This window comes from Watersipora subatra, chromosome 3 (assembly GCF_963576615.1).
Source record: "Watersipora subatra chromosome 3, tzWatSuba1.1, whole genome shotgun sequence".
Classification (NCBI taxonomy): Eukaryota; Metazoa; Bryozoa; class Gymnolaemata; order Cheilostomatida; family Watersiporidae; genus Watersipora; species Watersipora subatra.
The window spans coordinates 66,260,869-66,274,217 of record NC_088710.1 but is presented as its reverse complement, the minus strand read 5'-3'; the positions used below and the strand labels follow the sequence as shown (position 1 = coordinate 66,274,217).

Genomic DNA, 13,349 nt, shown 5'->3' with positions numbered 1-13,349 from the left:
CATTGACCAAAAACGCCTGCAGAAAATTCGTGTAGTTTGATAACACCAGCGTTGCAATTGGTCAACTTGGAGTCTCTTAGTTATTCTATCGGCCAGTCTTACGAGCAGCGAATCTATTAGCAAATAGGCTCGGTGGGAGGATAATTTCTGACAAAATTTAGAAGTCTTGGCAGTCATTTGTAAGCAAACTCATACAGCTTGACAGGATGTGGAAGCACTCAGATATCCTCTTATCAAATCAAGCTTTGATTTACAACCAATGTCAATAGGAATCAATATTTATTATAGTGAGGTGTAGGTGGTGCCACAAGAGCGACTTACGGTATAAACAATAATGCAACACGAAAGCTACAAGCAACTCTGGCTCCATATAACACGTTGCCACACTAGTTAGCATCGGTTTTGATTAGTCGAATCAAGCTTTATGCACTACATAAGCAAGAAAAATACAATAAAAAAAGATAATAACACTACGAAAACAGTGTGCGCACATGAATTGATCAATATGCATGTAATGTATGAGTAACTTGCTATTAGTGACTGTATAATGAACCACCATTGACTCAATTCGTATACACCGCGCTACAACATTACGAAAAGAAATGAATTGAGCGCTCGATCTGCAGACCTACTGCATGTTTATCTATGGCTGTCAGCATGACCATTGAAATTCATATATACATATCATTTACTAATATAAAGTATGTACTAGTATCTAAGTGATGTGTTCTGAAAAAAAGAAAATTATCGAAATCAAAGACAAGATGAAAACATGTCCGAGACAACAAATGGTACAAATAGACACACCAAATAAAAATTATATACACATAGCAGCGGCCGAACTAGGTACTGAAGTCTATACTGTTGCTCATCATATATTAATAGACGATTAGGATGTGGCTATCACTATCTGTTCGGCAGCGAGCAAGCCTTCAGCAGCGTCAGCCAACTACAACATAAATGATAATACGTATTAGATGTCAATGACAGCTTTGCAAAGATTATGGCTTTACAATGAGTGAAAGCTTATGATGACATGAGATCAATGGTTACTAGTTATGTTAGCTGATAGAAACTACATCAAATATTAATTGCACATTTTTATTATTGTAGTGAGTGGTTTAGAAAATGTCCATGACACAACGCAATAACACAACATTACAAGGCCTTTACAAAACAAAAAATAACACCGTTAAAAACGCTTTGGTTTTCAATTAGTTAATCTAGAACAAAGCTTTGTAAAGGCACAGTTGTTGTAACTCTTATAAATTTCTAGTCAAGGGATACGAGTGTTTGAGAGATAGAATATGCCTTAAACAGTGCGTTGCGAGTCTGTAGCATAGCAAGGTAGTGCTATGCTTCAGATTCACATCGGTTTAAAAATACATGTTATGAGATAAGAAACAATCAATCACTCACTTAAATACACACTAGATCGACACACGTGGCCTGACAATACCAATAAAACATTAAAAATAGATGATCGGTGAGTTCCAATGAGCAGATGCTCTGGGTATGACATGAAGTGTTTATTTTGAGTTATTTAATTTGAAGAATGTATGATTCAGAGTGTGGAAAAGGCATTACTCAGACTTTATAGTAATAACCAATTACAAAGTACTAGATGATATATTTATGGACAGCAGGTTTTCATTGACATTTGAAAGATCATGCCAAGTACGAGAATCTCAGCAACTGATCATGACTAGATCATGCAGCCTTAACGTAAACTGCAATAAATAGAGCTGGATATGCCTAGAATAGAGACGGATATGCCTAGAATAGAACTGGATATGCCTAGAATAGAGCTAGATATGCCAAGAATAGAGCTGGATGTGCCTAGAATAGTGATGGATATGCCTAGAATAGAGCTAGATATGCCTAGAATAGAGATAGACATGTCTAGAATAGAGATGGACATTCCTAGAATGGATATGCATAGATTAGAGAGGAGAAATATATTTACAAAAAAGATGACAGACATTTCTAGAATAGAGAAGACGGATATACTCACCGCCTGAATGTCTGTATACTCCATTCCATGGCCATCATTGAATACAGTGTAAGTTCTGGCGTTGTGCTGGCCAGGTCCCTGTATCTGTACATCTACAGTTCTCTGTGGCTGCTGCTGGTGCACCTAAAGAGAAGAGTGTTGTAAAATGTTCATATAAAGAGCATTGTTGCTAATTATACATTAACAAGAATTTCTCGAGATTCTAAAGAAATCACAAGCATAACATAAACAGCTTCAAACATAAAAGATATTGGAGAATAAAAACAAGGAGAGCAGTGAGAGAGCCGAAAAAAAGAAGTAAGAGTAGATAAATTGAATGAGGAAATTATTGAGAGACAAAAGGGTCTCAGAGGAAAATCAGAAGGGAGGAGCGAGAGAGAATATAGCCAACTAACCTGATGGGTCTGTTGCTGCATATTCTGCTGGTGATGCACTTGCACCATCTGTTGCTGGTGTATTACTGTGGCCTGCTGCTGATTTTGTTGGTGCTGCTGTTGGGCAGGCTGTTGTGTGATCACTACCTGCTGAGCATGCGCTGGCTGCTGCATCGCCTGAGTTGTGGTCTCATTCGCTGACAAGCTATGACGAGGACCATTGATGTGTCTACAATATAAATACAATTATCTTACTGGAGGCTGATCATATAAGCTGTATGTAAACATGTAAGCTGAATGAGTTTATAAAACTTAACAATAGAAAATCAATCGAGGTTGACTCTCGAAAGTCTTGATGAGCAAACCCATTCTGAATGACAACTCAACACTTTTTTATTAGTTAGTCTGTAAATAACTCTCGACTCTTAGAGAGCCGTTGTTATTGTAAAGTCCTGTTGGACCATTTTTGGATGGAACAATTTGTCAAGAGTGTGTTGCTAAGCGTATTGTTTTTATATACAGTGCACCATCAGGATACAATGTTAATCCATTCCAGGGTTGGCATCGTAAGGTGAAAAGATCATATGGAGGAGTATAGAAACCATAGTAATTATATAATGCAAACATTCCCTGGTAAAAATCAGCAAAATTTTATACAAGTTCTGTGCAAATTAATAATTAATAACAAAATATGTCAACCTTAGTAACTATAGTAACCTCCAGTGACTTTAGTGCATTCATTGGTTATGATCTGCATTAAAATGTAACGATGCAACGCACTATGTGCAATGCATACCGTACAGTTCTTACCTTCAAGACAGATGTACGTATAACATAAACTTTGGATTCACCTTAATAAAGTTTAGCTTACTAAACACACAATTAAAGCTAAGCTTTAGTATGCATTTTAACTATTTTACTGGTCTTTTCAACTTTTTATCGCAATAATTATTTAACCTGTTAGTTTCTGGGTTTGTTTTTAATATAACTTTAGCCGATCTCATTAAAACCTTTTTCAACCCATTTCAGCAAGAAAGCCTAAACAATAGTATTTTTGTAATGAAATGGAATTATGTTAGCAGGTTAAGGGAAGTTGTCTTATCACTGACCTGCTTGAAAGGATTGCAACGCTAACTTTGGTACTGGTTTTAAAGGGAAAATATTAGTTTCACACGAAGATTGCTGAACTGAGAGAAATCAGTCATTGTGTCTCTTTCAGGCATCGTGAAAAAGGTTTCAGCGAACAGAACTTTGGCGTCTTTGTTATTTTGACGTACGTAATAAGCACACCAACTGCCAAATTTGAACTCGAGCGAAATTTTTGCTGAATATGTATGGCGAAATAAGATTCGAACGGTGAAGTGTTTCTACTTCGTATGGTGAAAAAAACGAATATCAGGGTAATGGTATCCTGAGGGTGTACTGTATAGTAGAATCTCTAAACGTGAAGCATCATATGTGAAGCATCCGTTTTTCCACCAAGTTATTGTTTAAAACAGTTGACCAATGAGCTGGCAATGTTTGAACCTTACATTGTAGAACAATCGCTCGAAAACTAACTGAGCTTAAGTTCTTGGTTCTTCTATTAAATGAAGCCAATTTATTGCTGAGGTAAATAACGGACTATCACCAATTACAAATCCTTCCATTATTTCTAATAATAACACACTTTCAATAAATTTGTAGACTTTTGAAAATATAAATATTCCAGCAATGTGTGGGCGAAACTAGTTGTGAAAGGTTAGAGCTAGCATTACTTAAAACATAGGTAAAAGCTAGCATTTGCTAAACACTACAACTGAAATGTTCTGTACATTCTGCAAAAAAAGGATATTTGCTCCAAAAATAGATCACGATTGGTTGCAGCAACATGGGAACTTAAACTAGCATTTTGTAACGAGTAATGCACATTTTCTAAACACCATCCAAAACATCATCCAAAGGTGATAGTTACTGTTTTTTGAGCTGGAATATACATTTACACTTAAAGCACATCAATTATATCAGTACTGTTTCAGCTTATTCACATTCTTCACAATCTTGGCTTTCAAATGAGCCATTGTTTGACATGATGAGACAGACATTGGTTGGCGTTTATAGGCTTTCCCCAGAGCTCTACTGCAGAAATGTCAATGGTATAGGCTCGAAAACTGTAATATCACAATTTTCATATTCGGTGTTGTGTGCTCTTACCGCTTATTTATCAACTACAATAATGACGCTAGTGGCAGGTGAAGGTAGGACAACTCCAGAGAACCAATGAAGATGACAAAGGAATCAGTGGCATTAGCTCTCCATGTACATATTATTTCTATTTTCAGATTTCAAGCACCATACTATGTTTTTCCCATGATCTTATGCACTAGCCCTGTTTTTCATAGCCTTAGGTAGTCAATCTCTTTCGCTGCCATTGAGGCTGCGCTTTTCTGTGACAATCGGTGCTGTTAAACCCAGAGAGCGCTAATAATAAACTAGGATTCTAGATAATCAACAATGCCCGGGGATCATGCTAACGCCCGACCAATACAAACACATGTTCTGGGTTAATTAATTTTAGTTGATAAATATAATGAAATCACATTGATTAAATTGTGACCTGCAGCGGCGTGGCCATAGGACTATATGGCAATTGCATTTTTGGAGATCATGCAATGCTTAAAATTAATTAGTCTCAGTTGTGCCCCTCAACATCACAATAAAAAGTGAGGGCTAGTGCATAATATCATCAGGAAAACATGCTACGGTGCTTGGAAACTGAGTTATTTATCATAAAAATAATCTGTACATGAAGAGCTAATGACACTGATTCCTATGTCATCTTCATTTGTTCTCTGGAGTTGTCCTACCTTCGCCTGCCACTAGCCTCATTATCGTAGTTGATAAATACAAGCGGTAAGCAATAAAGTAAGCGGTAAGAGCACACAACACCGAATATGACAATTGTTATATTACAATTTTCGAGCCTATACCATTGAACATTTCTGCGGTAGAGCTCTGGGGAAATCCTATAAACACCAACCAATGTCTGTCTCACCATGTCAAACAATGGCTCATTTGAAAGCCAAGATATTGAAGAACCTGAATAAGCTGAAACAACACTGATATAATTGATGTGCTTTAAATGTAAATGTATATTTGGGCTCAAAAACAGTAACTATCACCTTATAAGATCAACTCACAAGATAACTTCTTCAAGCCACATACCTGATTAGTTTCTTAGCATCAGCTGGGCTCATGCCATGTTTGTTCTTGTAGTGGGACTTTATCTGCGTACTCTGGATGCAAGTGAAACCACAGAACTGGCACGAGTAGGGCTTACTATCCCTATGCCTCCACATATGTCTTCTCAAGGTTGAGTAGTCAGAGAAAGCGGTATTACACACCCCACACCTACAATAACAAGAATGATTAATGATCTATCTTTGAGGGAGACAGCAGATACATAGTTTCATCCTTACCGCAAAAAGAATGCACTGGAAGATCAGCATTTAATCCCTTTTACTACCCTAACTAAACACCGCTACAACCAAGTTAAATAAAAGATAATGACTGACCAATGAGGAAGCTGTTTGAAATCCTACTGCAGCAATTATAATTGAATACGGTCAAACCTCAACTTATGAATATTTCAACATAGGACGTAAAATTTGAGCAAATAATCATTTTAAAAAACAAAGTAATAATTACTTTGTAAATATATTTGAAATTATTTCTAATGTACGGTTTTCCTTCACATAATTTGGTCTTACGATGCTCGGTAAAAGTGATGCAGAAAAAAGAAAGTCAGAAATGGAAGTACAAAAGCTGGTCATAAGAATAGAAAACAAATTATAAAAAAAAACAAATATATAGAAATATTGTGGTCTAAATTAGACTAGCTCTGTATCTCTCCCTCACTGCACCATCAATCTCCTGTACCCCCCTCAGTGCACCATCAATCTCCTGTACCCCCTCAGTGCACCATCAATCTCCTGTACCCCCCTCAGTGCACCATCAATCTCCTGTACCCCCCTCAGTGCACCATCAATCTCCTGTACCCCCCTCAGTGCACCAACATATTTCCTTTACCCCCCTCAGTGCACCAACATATTTCCTTTACCCCCAAGGATACCGCTTAACGCGTCTGCAGGATAAAAGTTAGGTGACACTAAAACACCTTGATTATAACTTTGTTCAGCTTCTTGTGTGTAATCTAAGTTTTTACATAATTTTATACAATGAATTTAGTTTGCTGTTATTTACTTTATATAATACACTTAGCTTGTTGTTATTTACTTTATATAATACATTTAGTTTAATGTTATTCATTTTATATAATACATTTAGTTTAATGTTTCATTTTATATAATACATTTAGTTTAATGTTATTCATTTTATATAATACATTTAGTTTAATGTTTCATTTTATATAATACATTTAGTTTAATGTTATTCATTTTATATAATACATTTAGTTTAATGTTTCATTTTATATAATACATTTAGTTTAAGGTTATTTGCAATGACTGAAATATTTACTATTCAGCTTTTTGGGTTGTGGTATAAACTAAACAAAATACAATATATTTTGTATATAAGCTTTTGCTCCAATATAGGCTAATATAAAAATAGCAAATTTATTCAACATATAAAATCAAAATCATCCAACTACTTAAAATTTAAATTTTCCAAATATAAAAATTTAATGTTTGGTTAGAAGCCGCCCAAGAAGAATAAAGAGAACAGAGTATAATAATATACTTGTGTCGTTTGACTCCCTGGTGCACGACTTCAGTGTGTGTCCTCAGCCTGTACTGATCATTAGTCTGGTATGAGCAAAGTTTGCATGTCATCATCGGCTTATGCCTCTTGTTTTCAATCTTTTGTTCCTTCTTTCTCTGGCTCTGCGCTGTTATTTTAGCCCTGCGCGCAGAGTATGACATGAGCTACTACACCATAGAACATAGCATGACTAAGTACTACACCATAGAGCTATAATCAACATCGTTACATTCAGAAAAGAAGAAAATGGGACTGACTTTTCTTCGCTGGTGCCGATGCCATGACGAATGACCAGGTGGTACTTGAGGTAGCTGGCGTGCTTGAAGGACTTTTGACAATGTTCACAAGTTACGCCATCACCAGTATCAGCAGGGTCCTCCTCGACTCCGTGCTCCGTCTTCAGATGGATCTTCAGATTATGCGGGAACATGCAGGCCACTCCTTCAATGGAAACAATATTCAATTTACAATACTAATATCTAGGAAACTGGGTGAACAATATTAAATTGACAATACTTATATTTAGGAAACTGAGTGAACAATATTAAATTTACAATACCAATATCTAGGAAACTGAGTGAACAATATTAAATTTACAATACTAATATTTAGAAAACTGAGTGAACAATATTAAATTTACAATACTAATATCTAGGAAACTGAGTGAACAATATTAAATTTACAATACTAATATCTAGGAAACTGAGTGAACAATATTAAATTTACAATACTAATATCTAGGAAACTGAGTGAACAATATCAAATTTACAATACTAATATCTAGGAAACTGAGTGAACAATATCAAATTTATAATACTAATATCTAGGAAACTGAGTGAACAATATCAAATTTACAATACTAACATCTAGGAAACTGAGTGACAAAAACATGAGAGAAAAAAAACCACAAGGCAGAGTTCTCATCATTTCAATGACCAACTTCTAGTGAGTGGATATTAATATGCTATACCTGAGACAGATTATATGAGTTGAAAAAATACTACATTGTATACAAATGTATATGCATAAACGTTGAAAAGCTCATCCAAATGATGGAGCCAAGACCAGCATTCTCAGGGTAAATCTGGTAAAATGTTGGCACCAGTACTATTTGTTTATTACCAAGTATTACTTTGTAAGTGCTACTTTATTGAGCACAGAAAATTGCAAGGGGCTAGCATTTCTAGAGACTCGCTGGGACCAATAAACAGAATGTAACATTGAAGTTTATGAAAGTGAGCATCTAGTCCGCGCACAACGCAGTGACTAATACACGGGACACATCCTAGCTATTCAGAAACTTTATATTGAAGATATTATTTCTCATTGCTGTTAGTTACAATGATTATACAAGAAATGAGTGACTCGTTGAAGCCTCAAATATAAAACTCCAGCGGAGTCTGCATAATTCAAACTCGAAGGGACCGAGTCAAATAGTTTGAACTATAAGAACCGATTCTATATCTTGTAATTTACATCAATTAATACTGTTGACAGTCTGTTCCAGTTAGTTCTCAATGTATCCTATATTTGCACGTGTAGAATTGATTTGTTGTTGATTGTTGAATTGGTTTTTAATCTAAGTATTAATGATTTACCCAATAATAGAAATACTATTCAGGTATCACGAATGTAAGAACATATGCATTTTATTGCTCATATATGTTTATATCATTGTACGATGGATGTACAAAAGATTTACAGACACAGACTTACTGAACGGAAAAGTTTGTAAATTGTGGTAGCAGAGTTTGTTTCAGAACTTTACTCCTTTTGGCTTTACTTCTTTTTGAATTACATTAATAGAATCTACCTTATGGTATGTTTTAGTTTTGTAATTCTGTTTCAATTGCTTTTGAATACAGAAGCAAAAAGCTTTTGTATTCAAAAGCTTTTTCTACTTTTGATTACATATACTACTTTTGAATATGTCACAGCAGTTGCGCGTGATTCTATGATTGCGACTAATACTCAGGTATTTGGCGCGGTTTATTTTTACACTTTTAACATATTTTAGTTTGAATAAGCCAAAGTTAATTCGAAGTAGTCAGACTATTTACTATGGTAAGTGAAATAGAAGGAACAGGACCTAAAAATGTTGGAATTAGGCAGAAATATGAATTATCCAGGTCTAAATTATCCAGACTACAATGTGTACACAGTAGAACGACTACTTATGGAAATTGCAAGTTACGAATATTCTTTCGTAGAAATATTGCTTAGACTTACGACAAATGTTTTTAGATACGAAAGGTATTTAGAATTCCCGTTTATTTGTTTCGTTGGTTTGAAAACAATGGAAAACAAGAAACTCAAATTTTACTGTGTAAAAATTCATTTTTAATTTACTGTATGTTTTAAATTTAGTGAGTGCGTGTATGCATTTTCATACATCACGTTTTTATTAGCTGTCTTTCCCTCCCACTGCGGTATAATCTGGAGTTATCATGTACCACATAGCGAGGAGGACAACTTTAGTTTATAACAATTCAAGTTCTGCATTTTCCGTATGATGACAGTTTTTCAGTTCATACTGATGTAAATACATCTTTCTACTTACATTCCAGAATCATTCTGAGCAAGCCAAAACCAAGAGAACAATACAACACCCACCTCCTCTGACTGCCATTCTTCCACTCCTAACCATCTTCGCTTAGCCTCATTTAAATGGCAAGTGTCAAAGATAAACATACAAACATACCGCTCAGTCTTTATTCGTTATTTCTCTGTTCATCTTCCCATGTGTACTTTTTATTTATTTATTATGCAGTAATATAATTCTAATATGTATTTGCTACAGGTTTGGACAATTACATATAATTAATTAAAATATTACATCCTAGGTTTGTGGGAGTTTGAAAATAGGGTATTTACATGGTACTTACGAAATTTTATACTTTTGGAATTTTTTACTTTGGCTGCCAGTACGAACTAATTTAGTAAATAGATATGTTCTATTGTATAGAAAACAGATATGTTCTATACAATAGAACATATCTATTTTCTATACAATAGAACATATCTATTTACTAAATTAGTTCGTACCGGCAGCCAAAGTATAAAATTCCAAAAGTAAGTACCATGTAAATACCCTATTTTATGGATGATGTATGCATTAGCGTAGCTTCTTGCTTTCTCATAACTTATCATCTTAAAAGAATTGTTCAATGCTAACATTGACAACCTAACACAAGAAGAACTAGGGAACTATGCAGTTGTAAACAAAAACATTTGTCCAGCTTCCCACCTGAATACCTATAATGGTCAAAAGGTAATAAACGTCTGTAACGATCAACACTTACCACAATATTTGCAGAGATGTTTAGGCGTAACATTGCCAGGATGCATTGTAACAATATGCCGGTAGAGCATCTTCCAGGGTCGATGTTCAGGAGCCTCTCGAGAGCAGAAACAACACCTCATCATCTTGCTGTCGGCGATGTGACAGCGTTGGTGTACGCTTTGATCCACTTGCGACTCAAATGACCTGAGAAGGTAAGATTATTGACTTTTACCGATGTCTAATTCGAATACCCGATTTCGCATAACGACACGCGGGTAAATGAAAGGAATATTAACATGGTTACTTACAGATTGCAAAAGCCGCAAGGGTAGGGGAGAGGCTTGACAACTCGAGTCCTAGCCCTGTTTGGATAACCTTCAGCAGACACTGCCTGTAGCTCTGAAATATCCAGCCCCTTTAACTCTTCTACAGTATATATTTATGCGTTACTGTGCAAAGACTATAGGTGAAACCCTGGTTACTAACGCACAATTGCAAGGGAAGAACAAGTAAACTGGTGTTACGCATATTTACACAAACGCCAAATTGGTCTCTGCGATAAATAGATCACGAAAGAAAATGGGAGAACAATCGATGTTGCGAATAATTGACTAAATGCAGTGGCATATCCGTGACTGACCAGTCTGGAATAGTTTGGTGTGATATACAGCACCCACCTTGACGCTGGGCACGCACGGCGGGTGCTAGTTTCTTAGGATGCACAGCAGCAACATGATTGGATACAGACTTGTATTGTTTGCTCTTGAAGTCACAATATTTACAAGTGAAGTAGAGAGCAGGCTCAACATGTCTGGGGAAGACATGCAGCTCAGAGTCAGGAATCATCACCTAGTAAACACATTGCTTAATATTATGGCACCAGAAAAGTAAAAAACAACAAATCATTTGATGATAAGATGATTTAATCATTTGATGTCGGATACTGTCTGTGAAACTTATTTTGATTTTTCCTGTGAGAGCCAAGGTATATAAATTATATTATATATATCTAACAAAAAATTACCACATTCTTGATATACTTACACTAAAATTGAGCTCAACTTTGTTAGCTTGAATCTCAGGGCCCAAATCTCCATCTTCGGCTTCTTCATTCTCATCCATTCCTCTTACACCGAGTGAACCATCCATACCACTATCTGAAGACATAGCCGCTACAAACAGAATTGTTTATTAAGGCCACAGTTTTAACAGGCTAGCTTCACACAGAATTACAATGTTTTAATATAAGAAAATGCTGCGTAGCATTAAAAATTATTGAAAATGAAAAGGTGGAAAAGCTCTTTTTTCACGAGGAACGAACGGATGATTTAAACAATTATTAGCACAATTTAATACAAGACTGAAAGTTCAGTAGCATATAACAGAAAGTAATGCGCTAAATTGATTCACACCTTGATTAATCGCTTGGTGTTTGGTAAGATTACAAATTGCATGGAAGACAATGCATAAAAGATAAAGACGACATAGACAACACTGAGCAAATAATCGACAAAATGATAAACAGCTGATTATAAACAATCTTTGCAATTTCCATTTTTGCAACATAAACTTAGTGAATAATGTAAGTAAACACTACAGCATGTACTTATAACTAATATTTAAAAGATTCTGCAGCACTATTGAAAAACTTAAATTGAACAACTTAAATAGTGAAAACAAGTGTTAGACTACTTTTCACCTTGTAAAAGTCAAGAACATTTACTCAGTCACATACCTTTCGCTGCAGCCTGAACTGCGGCCTGAGCATCTGAAGGCTGCTGTGATGCTACTTGCTGCTGGCGCTGTCCGGCATATTCACCAGTTTGGTCGTTTACATGTGTTGTCAGCATGTGAGATTTTAACTTATCCATTGTAGTAACAATAATGCCACAATGGCCACACTTGAACTTCCCAGGAGGCTTGGTTATTGGTTGGCTTGGCGCTGGGGCCATATGCAATGGATTTACATGGAGTGACTCATCAAGCTTTGTATGAGCGATAACGGAACTAGTAGATTCAGGAACAATATGAGGCACAACCTGTGACACAATCTGCTGTGGCAAAAGAGAATCACTGGCTGCAGATACAGGCTCCAGTTGTGGAGTCATGTGCGAGTTCAGCATATGTTGCTTCAAGCTTTCCAAAGAATCATTAGTTGTTCCACAGTGACCACATTTATAGATCTTCTCAGTTGCCATTGCCATGATGGCAGATTAGAACCTAAATAAAATAAAATTATGAAAAGATATTAGAAACTATTTATAATAGTTTTTTGGTTATTAAAACCACAACAGATATTTTAACGTAAAGCGCGACGCCTGAACAGTTTACTATGAATCGCATTATAAAAAACATGTTAGAAGTAAAAAGTTCGATTAAACAAACTGAAAACCGTTTATGAAACCAACTTACTTAAACCACGATGGGCGATGAGTTACAATTTGAATGCAATGTCCGCCATTTTGAAATCGTTGGCGCTCTTTACCGGGCTATGGCAACAATAGTTACCAGCTGAAAACACACACAAAATAAAAAAGAAAACGCATAATAAAGTCAACGGTAAGTCAAGATATTCAACCACTTACTATATATTTAGAATTAAACTATGTAGTCACTACAAATTTTGCCCGCCCCATAGCCTTCTTTTCCAGCTGATTCAGCTCAGTCTAAAGAAAAAGCGCGGGCGCCCAAATTATAAATGATAATAACATAAAAACCAAAGCGCAAAAAATTTTGAAAACTTATCGTTGCTTATCCTTATTAAAAATAGAATGCGTACCTTTACTGTTCAGTGGCTGCTATACACTTCTAGCTTTGGAATTCAAAATAGTCTCTCGGTTTGGCGGTTAGCAGATCTAAACAGCGTCTTCTTCCTCAACTTTGCGGACTTTATGACCGATAACCAAAATGCTGTATT

The 13,349-nt window shown here is 35.7% G+C and overlaps 1 protein-coding gene across 3 annotated transcripts; it reads right to left on the bottom strand.

Annotated features, from left to right (window-relative positions):
• Positions 1-275: 275 nt before the first annotated feature.
• LOC137390259 (zinc finger protein 101-like) lies at positions 276-13,318 on the bottom strand. 3 transcript variants are annotated; one of them, XM_068076592.1, is made up of 12 exons: positions 13,212-13,318; positions 12,168-12,652; positions 11,477-11,604; positions 11,110-11,281; positions 10,741-10,858; positions 10,452-10,636; positions 7,407-7,590; positions 7,129-7,290; positions 5,593-5,778; positions 2,410-2,617; positions 2,015-2,137; positions 276-949 (listed from the first exon to the last, which is right to left on the bottom strand). In XM_068076592.1, exons 2-12 carry the CDS (start codon positions 12,634-12,636, stop codon positions 890-892), a joined length of 1,995 nt encoding a protein of 664 aa, XP_067932693.1. In that variant the 5' UTR covers positions 12,637-12,652; positions 13,212-13,318; the 3' UTR covers positions 276-889. The 3 variants fall into 3 exon arrangements, with proteins under 3 accessions (XP_067932693.1, XP_067932695.1, XP_067932694.1); XM_068076594.1 differs by having other exon boundaries at positions 10,741-10,831; XM_068076593.1 differs by lacking the exon at positions 13,212-13,318 and adding an exon at positions 12,845-12,958.
• Between the last annotated feature and the right edge of the window lie 31 nt (positions 13,319-13,349).

Bases quoted from the DNA above. Each gene is read 5' to 3' on its own strand.
- LOC137390259 (XM_068076592.1), bottom strand. From the start codon at position 12,636: ATGGCAATGGCAACTGAGAAGATCTATAAATGTGGTCACTGTGGAACA. The intron at 11,605-12,167 runs GTATGTGACTGA...TTCTGTTTGTAG, and splicing joins AGTTCAGGCTGCAGCGAAAG to CGGCTATGTCTTCAGATAGT. The intron at 10,859-11,109 runs GTGGGTGCTGTA...TATATACTGTAG, and splicing joins CGTGCGTGCCCAGCGTCAAG to AAGAGTTAAAGGGGCTGGAT.